The sequence below is a fragment of the Microcaecilia unicolor genome, chromosome 1, assembly GCF_901765095.1.
Source record: "Microcaecilia unicolor chromosome 1, aMicUni1.1, whole genome shotgun sequence".
NCBI classification, from domain to species: domain Eukaryota; kingdom Metazoa; phylum Chordata; class Amphibia; order Gymnophiona; family Siphonopidae; genus Microcaecilia; species Microcaecilia unicolor.
The window spans coordinates 736,809,760-736,830,629 of NC_044031.1; the positions used below are offsets into that span (position 1 = coordinate 736,809,760).

Genomic DNA, 20,870 nt, shown 5'->3' on the forward strand with positions numbered 1-20,870 from the left:
AAGTTGAAAAGAATTATACAAAAGGGTACATGTCCCTCTGGCTGGGAGCATAATAACTCTTGAAAATGTAATAAAATAGGATGAAACTTGCCTTGAGGAGGAAGGTAAGATACATGAAGATCGAAAATGGCCCAAATCGGACTTAGGGGTTCCAGAGAAATAAACCCCTCAAAACAAGCCCAATACATTTTTATCAGGAAAGGAGTTTCAGCTTCCTGTAGCATAGAGATCTACATATGATGAAGTATAGCGATTAAGGAATTCCTCCTTTCAAATTACCTCTCATTCTCTATTTTGAACCCTATGAACTGCCTTTGCCACACTGCCAAAAAAAAAAAGTCACTTCCTGCAACCTTCCCCCATCTACCCTATCATCTCGCATACTGCCCCTTCAAATTGCCCTACACCCAAAATCTACCTCCCTCCAACTGATCCTACTCCCCAAAACTAAAATTATCCCTCCCCCCCCCCCCAACTATACTAGCGCCTCACCCAGACAACACATGTACAGCATACACACCCACACAGGGATTACAAATAGTTCCTGGCTATAATGGACTGTATTTTAAGTTATTCTGATAGAAAATTTCACACAGCAGAAATAACAAAAAATGAAATATAAAACTGATGATTCATACTGGTTGCTATTTGTAGTGCCAACCACTATCTGTGGGCATGGGCACAGCTAGATGAAGGCATTGGCAAATGGGAACAGAGCAATAGCAATGGTCCCAAGTTTAAGGGAGCTCCGTCGGATGCCCCAGGTTAGGATTGCCAACTGTCTGCCTGTTTTCAGGATTCTATGGATTTTTACATTCATGTCTGGAAACTAGAAGGATGGCCAACTTTTATATGGACATCTTTTAGAGTTTAAAAACTATCTGCAGCTCTCCCATCCTCCTCTGTATGAATGAGCCTGTCTTGCCTGCTTCCACACTAACTATAGCAGCGACTCCAGTGGGATTCAGCTGTGGAGGTAGAAGCCTGCTCTAGTGACTGGGGGCAGTTTCTGCATATGGTGGGAAATGGAAGAGAGATGAAGCTATGTCCCACCCACCTTCTTAATGCCATCTCTCCTACTCTTATTCCTTTTATCTGTCCCATTCTCAACCTCTCACTTTCCACTGCGACTGTCCCTGCTGCCTTTAAACATGCTGTGGTCACACCTCTCCTTAAGAAGCCTTCACTTGACCCTACTTGTCCCTCTAATTACCGACCCATCTCCCTCCTTCCTTTTCTCTCCAAATTACTTGAGCGTGCTTGTTCACGGCCGCTGCCTTGATTTTCTCTACTCACATGCTATTCTTGACCCATTACAATCTGGTTTTCGCCCTCTCCAACCGAAACTGCGCTTACTAAAGTCTCCAATGACCTACTACTGGCTAAATCCAGAGGTCAATATTCCATCCTCATTCTTCGCTGCTTTTGACACTGTCGATCACAGCATACTTCTCGATACCCTGTCCTCTCCTGGTTCTCTTCCTACCTCTCCCTCCGCACCTTTAGTGTTCACTCTGGTGGATCCTCTTCTACTTCTATCCCTCTGCCTGTCGGCGTACCTCAGGGTTCTGTTCTTGGTCCCCTCCTCTTTTCTATCTACACTTCTTCCCTTGGTTCATTATCTCATCCCATGGCTTTTCCTACCATCTCTATGCTGATGACTCCCAAATCTACCTTTCTACCCCTGATATCTCACCTTGCATCCAAACCAAGTTTCAGCGTGCTTGTCTACATTGCTGCCTGGATGTCTCAACGCCACCTGAAATTAAATATGACCAAAATCGAGCTTCTCATTTCCCCCCCCCCCCCAAACCCACCTCCCCGCTCCCCCCGTTTCTATTTCTGTTGATGGCTCTCTCATTCTCCCTGTCTCCTCAGCTCGAAACCTTGGGGTCATCTTTGACTCTTCTCTCTCCTTCTCTGCTCATATCCAGCAGATTGCCAAGACCTGTCGTTTCTTTCTTTACAACATCCGTAAAATCCGCCCCTTTCTTTCCGAGCACTCTACCAAAACCCTCATCCACACCCTTGTCACCTCTCGTTTAGACTACTGCAATCTGCTTCTTGCTGGCCTCCCACTTAGTCACCTCTCCCCTCTCCAGTCGGTTCAAAACTCTGCTGCCCGTCTCATCTTCCGCCAGGGTCGCTTTACTCATACTACCCCTCTCCTCAAGACCCTTCACTGGCTTCCCTATCCGTTTTCGTATCCTGTTCAAACTTCTTCTACTAACCTATAAATGTATTCACTGTGCTGCTCCCCAGTATCTCTCCACACTCGTCCTTCCCTACATCCCTTCCCGTGCACTCCGCTCCATGGATAAATCCTTCTTTCTGTTCCCTTCTCCACTACTGCCAACTCCAGACTTCGCGCCTTCTGTCTCGCTGCAACCCTACGCCTGGAATAAACTTCCTGAGCCCCTACGTCTTGCCCCATCCTTGGCCACCTTTAAATCTAGACTGAAAGCCCACCTCTTTAACATTGCTTTTGACTCGTAACCACTTGTAACCACTCGCCTCCACCTACCCTCCTCTCTTCCTTCCCGTTCACATTAATTGATTTGATTTGCCTACTTTATTTATTTTTGTCTATTAGATTGTAAGCTCTTTGAGCAGGGACTGTCTTTCTTCTATGTTTGTGCAGCGCTGCGTATGCCTTGTAGCGCTATAGAAATGCTAAATAGTAGTAGTAGTAGTATGGGGAAAAACATTCTGGTGATGCAGATTATAACATGATTATGGGATTGCACCTTTCAAACACAGATAGATATAAATACACACAGGGAGTAACACACCACACTCATACACACATTTCAACATGCTTTCCCCACTTGTTAGTATAAATGAATTTACTATATTCTGAATTTTTTTTGTGTACACAGATGACTGCAGCAACTCAACCTAATGAAAGCCAGGAACCAAAACGAAAAAGAAGAAAAAAATGAAGATGTATCTTTATATATATAAAAAAACAACTTTATTCCACTTTGCCTTTTTCTAGCACATAAGTGTATTATATACAGAGTCTGGCACTAGCCTGGGAAAAAAATAAAACAAGTATCTCCCATTCTGGGAAGGTGCAAGGTGGAAAAAGGACCAGTTCAAATAAGGTGAAATACATGGCTACAATGTGCACTGACTTTGGACAGATTTTACAACCTTCCAACAACAGCCCACAGATCAGCATATTTGCAGGGACATTAAGGGGCTGCCTCTATTTAGATAGCACGCCCGGGCGTGAATGCCAATATTCTAGAAATGCAAGAAATTCTCAAAGGAGGGATAGTATCCGAGTGCAGCCCTCATTGGTTGCATGGACACAGGAAAGACATTGAGATATCACTACTACATGGCAGTAAAAACATTTCTTCACAGCAGAAAAGGCTTCGATATACCGATTGGTTTTTATTTTCCTTTCTCCAATACGCCTTTTGTTATTTTAATAATCTGATATATATCCAGAGCTTCACCTGGAAAAAAAGTGAAAGGTACAAAATGAACACAGTAGCTATGATTGTTGATCCAATCCTCCCTAGCCTCAACGTACCTACTGTCTTTACAGTTAGGGCACTATAGCAATCAATGATCTTTTTTCTTCAAGATTACATGAGGGGGTATAAGTTCAGATTTGCTTATGCTGGTGGAACTCTTCAAGGCCTTTTTTCTCAAGAGCTTTGGCTTTGACAGGGTAAACAATGTGCAAACAGCTTGAACTCAAGAGAAAACAGTCCAAAATACTAGGGCTGACTATGATAATTAAAAGACCAGAGATTATAGCCCTTGCTTGCTTCTTTCTATGCCCACTGCTTTCTTCATAAATGAACACTTGGTTTTTGTCACATTCTTTGTCAGAAGTTTTATAAAGAAAATGGTATAGCACATTAAGTAATCAAAACAAGTTCTGGATGGTTTAAATACTGAAAACATGTAAATATATCAATGTTACAGTTTTATGGTTGTGGAAATTTATAAAATGACTTAAATTAAAATTAGTACCCTTAGTTTATTGTTTATAAATAATGCAAAGCTGAAGTTGGATGAAAATAAATTCTGTATTCTAATGCCCTCCGTTAATCTTTGCTGCCTTTGATTTGAAGGATCCCCCATCACTATTTTAGATGAGTCTATAGTATGCGTTAAATGATGTATAATGAGTTATTTTCTCCCAAATGTATATATAGTTTACCCAGGCAAGTCATATTTTTTTTTTTTGCTAGCCAGGCATGGAGTTGGAGGGGAGGTTCCTGGGCATTAGTCGTGTGCTGCTAGAGAATGCCCCTAGACTTCAGTATGGCAACCCAGGGTTACTGAACTACACCAAAGACGAGAAGAATGATAGACAGCGGCACCTACATTTTTAAATTAGTAGGTAGTGCTTTGAGCTGTAAAGGTCATGCCTGTATTTTTTAAGAGTAATGTGATTGTGAAGCGAAGAAAGGGGAGAGTGGGCCCCCACAGCAATCCATCCTAGACACTTACTGCACAGGATCTGCTTTCGTTCTACCTGCTGGAGACACAGAAATACTGGAGTAGTGAAGCTGCACAAGACCCTATATAGGGTGATGTCAGTCTCTATCCCATGGGTCTGGACTGGTCCAGAAAGCATGTTTGAGGCAAGTGTGCTTTTTGTCTCAAATTAGTCGTCCTCTATCAAAAGTGTTTGTAATACTTTACGATAAGAGGCTGAAGGGTTTTTTAGCAAAGGTGCTTCTTAAAAATTTTTCTGAAGAATAATTAAATCAGATTCTGTAAGAAATAGTTTGTCTTCTCTTGCCATATAGCACTTACCATGTGGGATTCCATATCGTCCTTACCATGCCTGTTGGATTTGATGGTGTTTTGCAATCCACTGTTACCTTCTTTCCTCAGGCACTGATCAATATCCACAGTACTGAAAAAGGCCACAGACTGAGGCAGGTCTACTATCCCCAGTTTATAGGCAAACATACACCTGAAATATACACACACTTCACTGTTATGTGTGATTATAATAAATGCCCTCACTGACCTTTGCATTTTGACAGGTTAAGAACCGGTATAATACAGGGCAGAGGTGCCCACCCCTCCCAAGGGTGTGGGAAGACGTTAACGGCTTGCAGAGAAGGGTCTTGAAATCTAAGGCAATTTATTGAAACTTCCTAGACAGCTTGAAGGAAGTCATCTGGGCAAATTCCCTTTGCTAGGTAAATTCCTCAGGGTTTCATTTAATATTCACACAGCTGAATTATTCAACATCATAATGCTACATAAATTGCGACTTATTACATTAGTGCACAGTTATACTACCAAACTTCAACAGGTTAGCTGCTGGCAAAGGTAGCTGTCAGCAGTTACTAGTGTATCAATACATGAACCCAGCACAAAACAAACTGGTATGTGGGAATATTCATATAGTGGAAGAGCCTCGGTGGCAACTCATTTCACACCAGGTTCACATCCACCTTAATTATTATTTATTTCCTTTGCATACAAAATTGCTTAAAAAAAAACTTAGGTGGAAAATATTTTTCTATATATTATTTATTTTGTGCATTTTTACCCCACATTTTCCCACAACAGCAGGCATAATGTGGCTTACAGTAAATCCAGAGGAAACAATACATTGCTAGGAGAACACAGTTACAGAGTGTGACAGGCAGGGAATGGAACAGGGGACTACACGGGGTGAGAGATAGGGGCAAAGCAACTGACATGTATCTTGAATTCTCCCAATTTTTTAATCATAATTGTTAGTCATATAGGACAAGCCGCCAACAGGGACCATGTTTTTGCTACTGCTGCCTCAGGGCATAGTCCTACACCAGATAAATATATATATATTAGTAAAAGAGGCCCGTTTCAGAACAAATGAAACGGGCGCTAACAAGGTTTTCGTCACCAATACCCCCCTCCCTCCCTGGCCAACCCCTTCGTTTTCTGCCATTGCTCCGCCCCCGTCCTGACGTTTGACGCGAGGGCAGGGCCTGGAGCGATTTCCCCCCGCCAACCCCTTCATTGTTCTGCTATTGCTCCGCCCTCGAGGGTGGCGCCCGGAGCGATTTTGTGGCTTCACCACCACGAACCTTCGAACCTTTTTGAAGGAAGTCAGGGCTTGGCTTCATTGATGTCAGTGTCCTCAGAACGTTGAGGGTGAGTTTTATTATAGTAGATGAGTTGATTAAGATATGTCATTATTATATACACCGATATAGATCTATGTTTGTAGGACTACGCCCTGATGCAGCAGAGGCAAAACACTGTTCGTGTTGGTGGCTGTGCTATATGACTAACAATTATAATTAAAAAAGTGAGATAACTCAAGAAATACAGAAAAATATCTTCCACTTAAGTTTTAAAAATAATTTTGTACGGGGAAGAGTAATTAAATTCTAATTAAAGGCCGATGTTAAACTGTGAAATTTTTGAGGCCACTGAGGAGTTGGGTGAAGCACAGGGTTATGCCCCTAGCATTTAACATTTGTACCCCACATTTTCCCACCTATTTGCAGGCTCAATGTGGCTTACATAATACCGTGAGGCGGTATTTACCTCTGGTGATGAAACGAATACAGAGTAATGTTATAGGCAGTGAAATAAATATGTTACAAACACAGTAGGGAATCAAAGAGAAGAGGGGTTATATAGTGATCATTATAAATTTTGTTTCTTGTATTAAACCAAAAACAGGTTGCAAAAGAGACCATAGTAGATCAGGGTGTCCTAAACATAAAAATCAGACAAAAGATTGCAAATTAATACTGTCGAGTACTGAGCATGCTGTAAATAGGAGCAACCAACAGTTTGAAATGTCTATGCGAATGCCAGGAGCCTAAGAAATAAGATGGGAGAGTTAGAATACATTGCACTAAATGAAAATTAGATATAATAGGCATCTCTAAGACCTGGTGGATGGAGGATAACCAGTGGGACACTGTCATACTGGGGTACAAATTATATATCGTAGTGATAGGGGTGGATCGAATTGGTGGAGGGATAGCATTGTATATTAAGGAGAACCTTGAATCAAATAGATTGAAAATTCTGCAGGAAACAAAATAAGAAATGAGTTATAGACTTATATGGTCTGTACCAGAGCCGGTGATGGGAGGCGGGAAATACTGCTGGGCAGACTTATATGGTCTGTGCCCTGAAAAGGACAGGTACAAATTCAAGGTAAGGTATACACATATGAGTTTGTCTTGGGCAGACTGGATGGACCATGCAGGTCTTTTTCTGCCTTCATCTACTATGTTACTATGAGTTGCCATGGAGGCTCTTCCAGTTTATGAATTAATATTCCACATCCCCTTAGAATGTTTGTTTTGCACTGGGTTCAAGTTCTGATATGTGTATTTTGCCACCGCATGAGTTAATTCAAAACTTGACTATCCCAACAAGTTATCATTATATAGTTACTAGTGGACACATGGTTTCAGACAGGGGGCAAAAGTTTCATTGATCAGTTAAAGGGGTGGGTTTGTTAAAATTGATTGTGCATGCATTAAAATTTCACATTCAGCAAGGTTCAAAAAAAAAAAAAAAAAAAGGTTAAGAACTCCAAATAATAAGGGGTTAATTCACTATGAAGTCCACGGCGGACACAAAACAGGACTAAACCGCCTTCAAAGTTGCTTGGACTTAGTTTGGTAGCTTGAATTATGGTAAAAATGAGCTGCAGACAGTAGATGTAACAATGTCAATAGTGTGGTTTACCTTGTGAAGAGGGTTGTTAGCTGTAAAGCCAGTGCTGCCCGGTACCGTCTTCACTCCGTGCAGATACCGCACTTCGTCATGGATACTGATACAGAATCGGCCATCGATGTCAAACTCTTCAAACAGCCACTTCATGGAGACCAGTAGCAAATGCAGGTAGTCCACAGCTGAGCTCTGTACAACCCAGTTCACCCTGCTTGTAATAAACTGGATAAAAGACAAACATATTTTGCTTTTTCTTCTAGCAAGATTTTAAGGCCCCTGCAAAACTATATGACATGAACTACTTGCATCACAGTCAGAAGGGAGCAAGCAACACCTAGCCCTTGTGGCAGGAGGTGACTGCTGATGAAGGGATATACTGCCTTTCTGAGGTTTTTGCAACTACATTCAAAGCGGTTTACATATATTCAGGTACTTATTTGTACCAGGGGCAATGGAGAGTTAAGTGACTTACCCAGAGGCACAAGGAGCTACAGTGGGAATCAAACCAAGTTCCCTAGGATCAAGGTCCGCTGCACTAACCACTCGGCTAGAGTCGCCGCTTATGCCAGACCAAGTCTGCCTAAGTTAACATTGCTGTTAAATGTTCTATAAGCAATCACTAAGGTTTTAAAGCCCGTTTCTTTTTTGTGTTCAGTCTCTTTTGTACTAGTTTGGAGCTAAGAGGAGGAGTGGCCTAGTGGTTAGGGTGGTGGACTTTGGTCCTGGGGAACTGAGTTTGATTCCCACTTCAGGCACAGGCAGCTCCTTGTGACTCTGGGCAAGTCACTTAACCCTCCATTGCCCCATGTAAGCCGCATTGAGCCTGCCATGAGTGGGAAAGCGCAGGGTACAAATGTAACAAAAATAAAATAGATACTATTGGAGATTCTACATGGAATGTTGCTACTATTGGAAATTCTACATGGAATGTTGCTATTCCACTAGCAACATTCTATGTAGAAGGAGGCTGCGCAGGCTTCTGTTTCTGTGAGTCTGACGTCCTGCACGTATGTGCAGGACGTCAGACTCACAGAAGCCTGCGTAGCCACATTGGTGATCCGCAAGGGCCGACTTCTACATGGAATGTTGCTAGTGGAGGAGTAGCCTAGTGGTTAGGGTGGTAGACTTTGGTCCTGAGGAACTGAGTTCAATTCCCACTTCCGGCACAGGCAGCTCCTTGTGACTCTGGGCAAGTCACTTAACCCTCATTGCCCCATGTAAGCCGCATTGAGCCTGCCATGAGTGGGAAAGCGCAGGGTACAAATGTAACAAAATAAAATAGATACTACATGGAATGTACTTTTGGAGCTTCTAGATGGAATGTTGCTACTATTGGAGATTCTACATGGAATGTTGCTATTCCACTAGCAACATTCCATGTAGAAGGCTGCGCAGGCTTCTGTTTCTGTGAGTCTGACGTCCTGCACGAGCAGAAGCCTGCGCGGCCACATTGGTGATCTGCAAGGGCCGACTTCTACATGGAATGTTGCTAGTGGAGGAGTAGCCTAGTGGTTAGGGTGGTGGACTTTGGTCCTGGGGAACTGGGTTCAATTCCCACTGCAGGCACAGGCAGCTCCTTGTGACTCTGGGCAAGTCACTTAACCCTCCATTGCCCCATGTAAGCCACATTGAGCCTGCCATGAGTGGGAAAGTGCGGGGTACAAATGTAACAAAAAAAAAAAAAAATGATGTCGTTAATATCTCCTTTCTCTCTCACCATCCTGTACTATGTAGTGCAGTTTCATTACTCCAAATGGACCATTCAGCAATACAAGCAATCTCTGCACAGCATTTACAAGAAAAAGCATGTATGACCAAGCACAGGCCTTCTTTCTATGACGTTTTATGTTTCCCTAGCCTTGCACTTGGAAATATGTTCAAGCCAGTCCATTAATAAGTTCTCACAGAAATGTAGGGTTACAATAAGATGCTTTGCTCTCTCCCCTAAAGCAAGCCGGAAGTTCTTTTCTACCTCGTCTTTCACAGCCGCTGGCTCTAATGCTCTGCTGATGCTGCACCCGAGAACAGGGGTCTTCGGTGAAGGAGACATAGCAATGCTTCCAGTTTGTTGAACATTTCTGACTCTGTTCCTCCCGACCACACTCGCTGCTTCACCACATTCCATTTCCCCTTCCTAGACCTGCAGCACAGAGAAAGGGGGTAGTTTTGACTTCAGCCATAGAACAGAGAGCTAGTTCACCTCGTGCCTGTACATAAGAAACTCCAAAAGCAGCTTGGAGACCACAGAGTTCGAATCTGATGGTTTCAGTTTTTAATATCTTTTTCAATGCTTTCCCCCCCACCCAGAGTTCTAGAAAATATAAACAATATTTCTGAAAAAGAATATAGAAGTTTACACTTCTCAAAAGGATTATGCTGCTTTGCCATAGCTGTGAGGGAAGGGCTGTTCATGGCCACCTTCCCTGGTGTAGGGACTACTTGGTGGAATTTACACCACCAATTCCTGCCCATGTGGGCTTTAACCCATTAGTGCCCAACGTTGCCATATGGGGTTTTATTATGGGAACATTGGGCACTAATGGTTAATAATACGAGCATATTGAAGCACGATCATGGCACAGTTTCAGTAATTACAGTACTACTACTACTTAACATTTCTAAAGCGCTACTAGGGTTACGCAGCGCTGTACAATTTAAACGAGGAAGGACAGTCCCTGCTCAAAAGCGCTTACAATCTAAAGGACAGGTAAGCAGTCAATCAAATGGGGGAGTGTAGGTTTCCTGAATAGAGGTAAGTGGTTAAGTACCGAAAGCTACATTGAAGAGGTGGGCTTGAGTAAGGATTTGAAGATGGGCAGGGAGGGCGCGTGGCGTATGGGTTCGGGAAGTTTATTCCAAGCATACGGTGAGGCGAGGCAGAAGTGGCGGCCAGTTATTTATAAGTATGTACAAAATACTAGCTACTGCAGACACACGTGCAATGAGGTTTATTTACTTCTCATTCTTATATTCTTTATGGAATTCCTTTCTGCCTACCGTATTTTTCGGACTATAAGACGCACCGGACCATAAGACGCACCTAGGTTTTAGAGGAGGGAAATAGGGAAACATTTTTTTCCTTTTTCCCTCCTCTAAAACCTAGGTGCTCCGGTGCGTCTTGTCCGAATCCCTCCCTCCGAGTTCGGGATCGCCCTCCCCCCGGCCCTGTCACCACTTCTCCCTACTCATGTCACGCAATCTTCCCTGGTGGTCTAGTGACGTCGGGGCAGGAAAGAGCCCCCTCTTTCCTGCCCAGCGTGCTGCTCTCCATCCTCCTGTATGCAGCCCGACGGTCTCGGCGAGATTCAAAATGGCCGCCGAGACTTCAATTCTCCGAGTTCAGTTTCAGCGGTATAGTAAATTTTAATAAACTGCCTTTCCCCCAAAGGCTCCAAGACAGTTTAGCTTTAATTAATTTAGTGCCCCCCCCCCCCCCCCAAAAAAAAATAACCCCAAAGTGTATAGCAAACCAGCTGCTTCAAAGTCTGACATTCTGATCTACTTTAAATGGTTTGAAAGATATGCCAATGGCACAGTCATGCTTCTTCAATAAAACTCATATTATTCTAAGCACAAGTGATCCAATGTGTAGGTAGAAACTTTTCACTACGAAAACCAAGTTATTTAAAAAAAAAAAATCATGTTATAACTGTAGAGGTGATTTACTGGAGCACGTGGTTGGGAGGCGGGACTAGTGCTGGGCAGACTTATACGGTCTGTGCCGGGGCTGGTGGTGGGGAGGCGGGACTAGTGCTGGGCAGACTTATACGGTCTGTGCCAGAGCTGGTGGTTGGGAGGCGGGGTTGGTGGTTGGAGGCGGGGATAGTGCTGGGCAGACTTATACGGTCTGTGCACTGAAGAGGACAGTACAAATAAAAAAGTAGCACATATGAATTTATCTTCTTGGCAGACTGGATGGACTGCGCAGGTCTTTTTTCTGCCGTCATCTACTATGTTACTATGTGAAGAACCTGGGTTTTATTACTATGTAAAGTCTTACGCTTCCTGGGCTGGTGTAGCCTTGTAAAAGAGGGAGAAGTCTTAATCATTCATATTATTTGTGTTCCAGAAGGAGCCATGATTTGTGGATTCTAGTGATAACTGGATCAAGTTGGGAGAACAAGAAAAAAAAAAAAGCCTAGGTAATGCAAATGAATCTGATGGTACCAAATCCCATCTCTGGTTCCAATTAAGCTGGAGGCCAACAGGAGCAGGAGAAAACTTCTGGACTAAAGCTCTTGCAGTGTTAGAACACAGACAAAAAAAAAAAATCTAGAGCGCTATAAAGATGTCATCAATAGATCTGATTGGATGAGACAAAAGCAAATAAAGCCACACTGCCATCAGATAAGTAAAGCTCTTACTTTTTTGCAGCCTCCCTCTGTATGTTTCTCACAACTTGTAAGGAAACTGTGCCATCTTCTGCTCTGTCCAGAGGTATCCCCAGCTCCTCCGCCAGCCACTCTCCTTCCTCTGACAGTATATACCTAAAAACACCAAGCCATCTCAAACCATTACTTGTTAACAAACCCTTACGGACAGCTTTGGTATGTATGTGAAGCTGCTACCCACCGCCGGATCCCCTTGGTTACAGAGTACATCTGCTTTGCCTTCTCTTCAGCTTGTTGCTGTGTAAGGACGATGATTGAACTGCATTAGGAGGCCGCTCCGCAAAAGGCTGGCCTGCTCCGTAGATGCGCCCGTAGTTGAAAACTTTAGCGTGTTCTCGGCTGATGCCACAGTTGAGGCAATTCTGCTGTGCAGATCTGTAGCATTGCTCTTTTTACCCTGAAGAGTCATCCAGCCGAAGGCAGTGCAGCCTGGGCAGAGGGTAGGAAATATTCTAAAACTTTACATCAGAATTAGCAACAACTTCAGTCCACCCACTACTCTATGCGTATATAGGAAAATCTATGCAGTCAAAGTCAAAATGCACAAAACCACAACTCTCCCACTGTTCAATGACCTTATGTGGCTGTCCCAAATGAACTTCATCTCATCTCAACATCACTCTGTATTTGTAAACACCCGGAGACTGCAAAACGCACCTCCGTACGATGGAAGCCACATTGAGCCTGCAAATACCCTGTTTCCCCGAAATATAAGGCCTCCCCCAAAGTAAGACCTAGCAAAGTTTTTCTTTTGAAGCAGGGCCGCCGAGAGCCGGACAAGGCCCGCCCCCGGACCCCCCTCCCCACCCGAGGTCACCCCCCCACCCGAGATCGCCGGGCCCCCTCCACACCCCCGGAACTAACCTGGAGCACCTCCTTTCACCTTTGCAGCAAGCAGCAGCAGGGCAGACCTCTCCTTCCTTCCTTGCCCCACCCTTGCAGACCGTTACATCAGGTGAGGGCGAGACACGGAAGGAAGGAGTGGCCTGCCCTGCTGCTGCTTGCTGCAAAGGTGAAGGAGGCGTTTAAAGGTTAGTTCTGGGAGCAACAGAGGGCGGGTGGAGGGGGGGCGACCTCAGGAGGGGAGCAACCCCGATGTTTACCCGAAAAATAAGACATCCCCTGAAAATAAGACCTAGCGCGTCTTGGGGAGCAAAAATTAATATAAGACAGTGTCTTATTTCGGGGAACCGGTAGGTGGGAAAATTGTGGGATACAAATGTAACAAATAAATAAAATAAATAAGTCCCAGCTCAGTTTTCAGTTCTCTATTTCCACCTGTTGGTTGATGGACACAACTATCCCACAGATCTGAAATAGTGGGAAGCTATATAATGGAACAGGAGATTGCTCTTGTCCTAGTGGGACCCCTTGACTGGGTAAAGTTACGGGATGTGAATGTTGGGAAACCAAGTATGGGATTTTTTTTTTTTTTAATTCTGCTACTTGGAAGGAGGGGAAGGGAGCAGGCAGGTGTGCAATAAACTAAATGAAAGAAAAACAAATGCAACTGTTCATTTGTCTTTTGTTTACAAAATGGTTTATTTCGACTTTCTATACCGCCCTTCCTGAGAACAAACAAACAAAATGTTGTCATTCCTTATTTTGTTTTAAAGAAAGGCACCTTTTATTGGCCAAACTCAAAGTCATTTTGTGACTAGTTTTCAAGAGCTATCACATTACGTCTCAATCTAATTTCCACAGAGTCAAGTGAACTAATGCGGCAACCAAAGTATTTATTCCATAATAGAAAAGTCAAAATAGGATGGCACATCTATCTAGATTCCTTGAGCTGGAGTACATAAAATATACTTAAAAGAAGATGTAACAAGACATCTGAGAAAAAAAAACTCAATCCGATAAACTGTTCCTAGTTCTCTGGGAAAGAATACCAGCTAGATAGGTGGAGGAGTGGCCATAGTGGTTAGGGTGGTGGACTTTGGTCCTGGGGGAAACTGAGTTCGATTCCCACTTCAGGCCACAGGCAGCTCCTTGTGACTCTGGGCAAGTCACTTACCCTCCATTGCCCCATGTAAGGCCGAATTGAGCCTGCCATGAGCGGGAAAGCGCAGGTACAAATGAACAAAAATAAATAGATACTATTTGGAGACTCTATATGGAATGTTGCTATTCCACTAGCAGATTCCATGTAGAAGCCTGCGCGGCCACATTGGTGATCTGCAAGGGCCGACTATCGACTTCTACATGAATGTTGGAATAGCAACTTCCATGTAGAATCTCCAACAGTAGCAACGGTGGAGGAGTGGCCTAGTGGTTAGGGTGGTGGACTTTGGTTAGGGTGGGAACTGAGTTCGATTCCCACTTCAGGCACAGGCAAGTCACTTAACCCTCCATTGTCCCATTGTCTCATGTAAGCCGCATTGAGCCTGCCATGAGTGGGGAAAGTGCGGGGTACAAATGTAACAAAAATAAAATAGATACTATTGAGATTCTACATGGAATGTTGCTATTCCACTAGCAACATTCCATGTAGAAGGCTGCGCAGGCTTCTGTTTCTGTGAGTCTGACGTCCTGCAGGACGTCAGACTCACAGAAGCAGAAGCCTGCGCAGCCACATGGTGATCTGCAAGGGCCGACTCTACATGGAATGTTGCTAGTGGAACAGCAACATTCCATGTAGAATTTCCAATAGTAGCAACAGTGGAGGAGTGGCCTAGTGGTTAGGGTGGTGGACTTTGGTCCTGGGGAACTGAGTTGCAATTCCCACTTCAGGCACAGGCAGCTCCTTGTGACTTCTGGGCAAGTCACTTAACCCTCCATTACCCATGTACGCCGCATTGAGCCTGCCGTGAGTGGGAAAGCGCGGGAAACAAAAACGAAAAAAAAAAGGTCATTAATCCTCATGTTCTCTAAGGAATGATTCTACAGCCACATTTGAACCGTTCACAATGCAGGCCTGGTTGTCTCTTACCATGCATGCCAGCAAAATGAGCTTCTCCAAGTATTGCTGCTATCCAGAGCTCTGAGAATCCACATCTGCTCCGACAAGGTGATACCCAGGAGGCACCTGCACCATGGCTTCAGTTCACTGCCAACTCGGTCCGGCTGTTAAAAACACCATCATACGAGTTGTACTGCTGTTCTTCCCACACTCAATTGCTACTAAATGTTTACTACGCACAATATAAACTGGCTACTGAAGACAGTTTTAGCTAATCTATTTTATCTGAACTGAGCATGCGTGGGAGGTGCTGACGTTGACGGTTGAAGTGCTCTGCTGACTTACGCACAGCACAGGCAGGACTTGCAGAGGAGACCTCTTTGGCTGGCAGGGGCTTGGCATCCCAACTAGCAAAGGTATGCCTCAATGTTGCGGCGGATGGTGGCGGCGAGGAGAGAATACCCAAAATGCACATCTGGTTTTGCCCCTGCTTTCCATTATCTACAGTACTTTTTCTGAGCAAAGTCCTGGCTATGCACAGAACTTGAAAATACGTGCCCTGATGCAGTCTATAAGAGCCTCATGATTTAATTGTTGTTTCTTCGGAGATAACACACTGATAATAGACAATAAGTCTTTTCAGCAGCTGGGCCTGTGATATGGAATTCCTGTTCCCAAAAAAAATAAGGCTCAAAAAAGCCAATTAAGTTAATTTTATGATTAGTGTGGCTTTTAACCTTTTTGGGCTAGTTTTTTATTACGTTGTGATTGTTATTTGTTTACATGGTCATTCTTTTATGTTACGATTATATAGAGCCTGACCGAACCCAGGGTCTCAAATCTGTGACCGAAATTGGCTGCTCCCACACCTGACAAAAAAAAAGTTTCCCCCTGAGCCACCCTTCCTGTTCTCTCCACTGCCCTTCCCCCACATCACTTCCCTCCCCAGGCCTACCTTAGAAGGCTTGGTGGTCTTATGGTGTCGTCCATGGCAGGAACAAACCCCCACTTGTTCCCTGCCCTGTGCCACTGCTCCATCGCAATGGATGCCGAGACTGCCGCAGGAAGTCCCAGCAGCCATTTTTTGACTGGAACCAGGATGGCAGGAGGGGGAAGGAATGAGGTTTTCATGTTTATCCCAAAAATGCATAGGCATTTTTATCCAAAACCCAATTTCAGTCCAGTTTTGGTGCCAAAACCAAAATTCAGGTCACCTCTACTATTATACGTTGCACTGAGTAGCTTTGAATAATGGACTAACTTATTTGAATAAGTAAATAAAAAGTCTCATACTCTAGCATTGCTTGCAGTTAGCCAGGTGGGCTCTACAGCTCGACGGGTGATTGTCCCAGCAGTGATCACCTGTGGTAGATGGAACCATATTTACCTCTCGTCATCATAGTCAGGATGGCCTGGAAAAATGCAAAGTATCACTATCAACAGGATCCCAAGTTACTCTTTGCCCACAGTGCATAAGAAAGAGAAGAGTAGCGTTCAAAGACAAACCAGTATATTTTTGGAAGCCCAGTTAAAATGTAAAATCCTAGTATAAACACCTGACAGGGCAAGTTATTTAGAAAGAAGAGCTCTGCCAGAACTGAAGGGCCAGAAGCATGACCACAGGAGACAAACAAAAATAGGAATGGAGGGGTGGTAGTCCATGAATGATTTTCATAGGACTGTGTTTGTGAGGAGCTGGCTAAAACTAAAGGTGGACCAAAAGCGATGGGGCCACTGTCCCTGAGATTCCTTCGGATGTAGCGGACACTGGGAGACAGAGGGCCCAAACATGTATTGCAGCGGCACTGGAAAAATGTGCTGGTAGAGAACATACTGCTGAAAGGGGTTGTGTTGATGTCCGTGTCTTCCCCCCTCCCCCCCCCCCCCCCCACCCACATCGGCGCTGGATACCAGAGCGGAAAGCCATAGAAACAATGAAGACTAAAGGCAAACCCATGCTGCGCTAAACTCTGAATCTCTTGTGTTTTTTTCTCATTCTGCTGCTGACGCTGTTGAACCTGCAGCTAGGTGAAGAGCAGGGTCATTGCTCTGCCACTTGCAACAGGAAAAGGAACTAGATTGGAATAAGTAATATGCATAGAGAAAAAAGAAAGAAAGAAGAGGGGGTAGAGGGAAGAACAGGAAAGAATTAAAGGCTGAGAAAAGAACAGAAAAAAGAAAGGGAAGGGAAAAGATAAAGGAGACAACAAGGAGGTGACAAGAGAAGGGAAAGAAGGAAAAAGAAAGGGAAGGACTATTAAAAAAAGAGAAGGAAGATTGAAGGGAAGAAACGAAAAGGAAGAAAAAACGAAAAGGAAGAAAAAGTAAGAAGAAACAAGAAAAAAAAAAAACGAACTCTCTACAAACACCTCAAAGGGACCATGGCTTCCTTACAAAGGAGAAGTCTCACAACAGTAGGAATCTCACCACGTCTACAGTGCAGGGGATAACTACATAACGACCAGGGATTCACATCCTCTTCATCAATAGGGAACAGAAAAATATCAACACTTTTTGCTCACTATAAAGGGCAAATGCACATCACAAAACTGCTAGCAGGGCTAATCACCCTAATGCTACTAACCATCTCGGAAGCTCTAACACAAAAGGAGAACAACAGAATACCAATACTCTGCAACCGTAATTACCCTAACATCGCCGCCCAACAGACAGATGGGAAGCCTTAAGCAATACAGAACACTCCAAAAACGACCAAATACAACAGAGAACCAGGAAGCCAACTAAACGTCTTCAAATCCAAAAGCACGCCAAGTAATTAAAAATCAACAAAAAACTTACAGAAGACAGTTACCCTCCCATACCAGTGGATACATCAACACTAGAATCAGCGGTAAACAAACAGAAACAAAAGACTGGATATTGGACGAAGACCTTGGCCTAGTATTCCTCAACGAAACATGGATCCATGACAAAGACGACCCTATAATCTTAGACCTTTGCTCCTAGAACTACAAAATCTTGCACTGGACCAGAAAGGGGAAGAAAGGCGGCAGTAGTGCAGTGATCTACAGATCTTTCTTATCATGGGTAGCAACTGCAGAATCCATAACGACACAACTAGAATAGCTTAGATAAGATCACCGACAGAACTCATACAACCACCTGTGCGGTGTCCTATTTTACAAACCCCCAGGAAACGGAAAGAGACACAACTAAACTTCATGGACTTCATCTCACACACAATTTAATTTAATTTGGCATTTATAAACTGCTTTACTGACAAGTTCTAAGCAGTACATTTAACAGAATATTATCAAAAGATTAGCTAACATTAATTAGTAATAACTTACAATGGAACTGTTCAGTATACAGTAAACAATATTACATTACATCTTATAACTAGCTAGACATAGTTCAGCATAATTGTTTATGTAAGATCATACTTAATATGAAACTTGATAGTCCTTTGGAACTCATAGTCTATAATGTAGACCCTTTGCCATAGTTATCGGGACAAGTTACATAGGGGCTCATTTTTCAAAGCACTTAGATCTTACAAAGTTCCATAGGTTCCTATGGAACTGTTGTAAAGGTCTAAGTGCTTTGAAAATATGCCTCATAGTAAACATAGTAAATGACAGCAGATAAAGACCTGTACGGTCCATCCAGTCTGCCCAACAAGATAAGCTCATTTACATGGTATGTGATACTTTATATGATACCCGAGTTTTGATTTGTCCTTGCCTTTCTCAGGGCACAGACCATAGAAGTCTGCCCAGTACTGTTCTGTACTAAGTTCTGAAGCTAACATCGAAGCCCCTTAAAATTTACACTCCAGCCCATCCCTATCTATTCAGTCACGATCGAGCACAGACCATAGAAGTCTGCCCAGCTCCCGTTTGTTTCCAATTACGGCGTTCCCACCCAATCTCCGCTAAGATTCCACGGAACCATTCTTCTAAACAGGATTCCTTTGTATTTATCCCACGCATGTTTGAATTCCATTACCGTTTTCATCTCCACCAACCTCCCATGGGAGGGCATTCCACATATCCACCACCCTCTCCGTGAAAAAATACTTCCTGATATTAGTCCTGAGTCTGCCCCCTTCAACCTCAATTCATGTCCTCTAGTTCTAGGAGATATCAACCTACATCTAGAAGACCTGAGCACAGTTACCACCAAAGAATGCAACAAATTCCTTCAATTATGGGACTTCCAAAGACCATCTGTGACTGCAACTCACATCAAAGGCCATGCCCTAGACCTAATCGCATATCGATTCTCATTGGACACAGACTTCAAAATACAAGACCTGAAATTACTCAAACTCCTTGGTTCGACCACTTTAAACTAAACATGACATCCAGTGGAAAGAACATAGGACCCCTCACCACAGACATTAAAAACATACATATCGCAAAGTAAAGTTGATCAAACTAAATTTTGTAAAGCTATGTACGAGATCAATGGTCACCAACAACTGACTCAGAAGAATTCTTATCCGAATGGGACAAAAGAAGCACAATCATACGTGATGAAATAGCTCCTATGAAACTAAAACAGACGAAACCACAAAGTAGCCCCATGGTACAATACAGATCTGAAAGCACTAAAGACAAACTGCAGAAGACTAGAACGATTATGGATGAAAAACAAGAGTGAAATCAACAGAACCGCATGGAGGGATGCACGAAATAAATACAAGATAAAATAAGACAGGTTAAACGAAGCACTATAGGCGTTTAGTGTTTTTAACGCGCGTTAACAATGTATGCACGTCAACTGTGTACGCACCGTACAATATCGCTATAGGCGCCTACATGGTTAGTGCGCACGCTAATTGTACGCACGTTAAAAACGCTAACGTGCCTTAGTAAACAGGGCCCCAAGTAGGCACCGACTATAGAGACATGAAAAAACTATACAAGCTCGTAAGCAATCTACTAAATATCAAACAAATAACAATGACGAAGAACCCCCATCAGCAAATGAAATGGCCAGACACTTCGAAGAGAAGATCCTAAATCTAAGGAAGAGCTTAACACACACTGAGGCATATTTTCAAAGCACTTAGCCTTCCAAAGTTCCATAGGTTTCTATGGAACTTTGGAAGGCTAAGTGCTTTGAAAATATGCCTCAATGACACCAACCTAGAATTTTTTTTTTATAGATGAAATGGATTATTCCCTCGAAGAAACCCCAGTGGACAGAACTTGGATGGCCTTCTCCCAGTTCACAAAAGTAGGTGAAACGGTAAGAAACGTCTCCACTGCTTACTGCATTTTGAACACGTGTCCCGATTACATTCTGAAATCACCCCTGATCGATTCATTGACCAACTAATCTCCCATCTCAACTTCATGTTTCGGAAGGTCGATTCCCAAGAGAAAAAGGCAACATTATGCTCACACCTATCCCTAAGAATGCCAAGAAAAACATCAAGGATGACCAAAGTAATGGAAGGCATAAGGGCAAACCAACTAGTTGACTATATAAATAAATTCCCCATATTACACGACTCTCAATCAGGCTTCAGAACTCAGTACAGCACAGAAACAGTGGTGATCACACTATTAGCGAAATTCAAAAAGGAAATTTTAATTGAGAAAAACTCCTCTCTACAGTTCCAACATGTACAGTGCATTCGACATGGTTGATCACCAAATCTTGCAGAGAATACTCGATAAAATCTGCATCGGAGGGAAAGTGTGCGAATGGTTCAATAGATTCTAACTACCAGATCTTACCAAGTAAAGATGAATTCCACAATCTCTTCTCAATGGAAAGCGGTTGACGTTTCCCCAGGGCTCACCACTCTCTCTAATACTTTTCAACCTAATGATGGAACCCCTTGCCTGTTCAAACGGGCCTCAACCCTTTCATATATGCCGATGATGTGACAATATTTATCCCTTTCAAGAAGAATCTATCTGAAATTA

General features: G+C 43.4%; 2 protein-coding genes across 3 annotated transcripts in view; one reads left to right on the forward strand and one right to left on the reverse strand.

Annotated features, from left to right (window-relative positions):
- Nucleotides 1-2,956, forward strand: part of FANCI (FA complementation group I) — a 188,926-nt gene extending 185,970 nt beyond the window's left edge. For both annotated transcript variants that reach the window (XM_030189691.1, XM_030189690.1), the window contains one exon: nt 2,880-2,956. In XM_030189691.1, the coding sequence (XP_030045551.1) occupies nt 2,880-2,942 (63 nt within the window). In that variant the 3' untranslated portion in view covers nt 2,943-2,956. The remainder of the gene's footprint in view (nt 1-2,879) is intronic.
- Nucleotides 2,957-2,962: 6 nt separating this feature from the next.
- The window catches only part of POLG (DNA polymerase gamma, catalytic subunit), an 89,106-nt gene continuing 71,198 nt past the window's right edge, over nt 2,963-20,870 (reverse strand). Inside the window, 17 exon segments of the mRNA XM_030189692.1 lie at nt 2,963-3,467; nt 4,786-4,804; nt 4,806-4,853; nt 4,855-4,948; nt 7,690-7,737; nt 7,739-7,896; nt 9,647-9,732; nt 9,735-9,814; nt 12,039-12,161; nt 12,247-12,311; nt 12,313-12,336; nt 12,338-12,414; nt 12,417-12,494; nt 14,998-15,051; nt 15,054-15,104; nt 15,107-15,131; nt 16,261-16,379. Of these exon segments, the coding sequence (XP_030045552.1) occupies nt 3,403-3,467; nt 4,786-4,804; nt 4,806-4,853; nt 4,855-4,948; nt 7,690-7,737; nt 7,739-7,896; nt 9,647-9,732; nt 9,735-9,814; nt 12,039-12,161; nt 12,247-12,311; nt 12,313-12,336; nt 12,338-12,414; nt 12,417-12,494; nt 14,998-15,051; nt 15,054-15,104; nt 15,107-15,131; nt 16,261-16,379 (1,214 nt within the window). The 3' untranslated portion in view covers nt 2,963-3,402.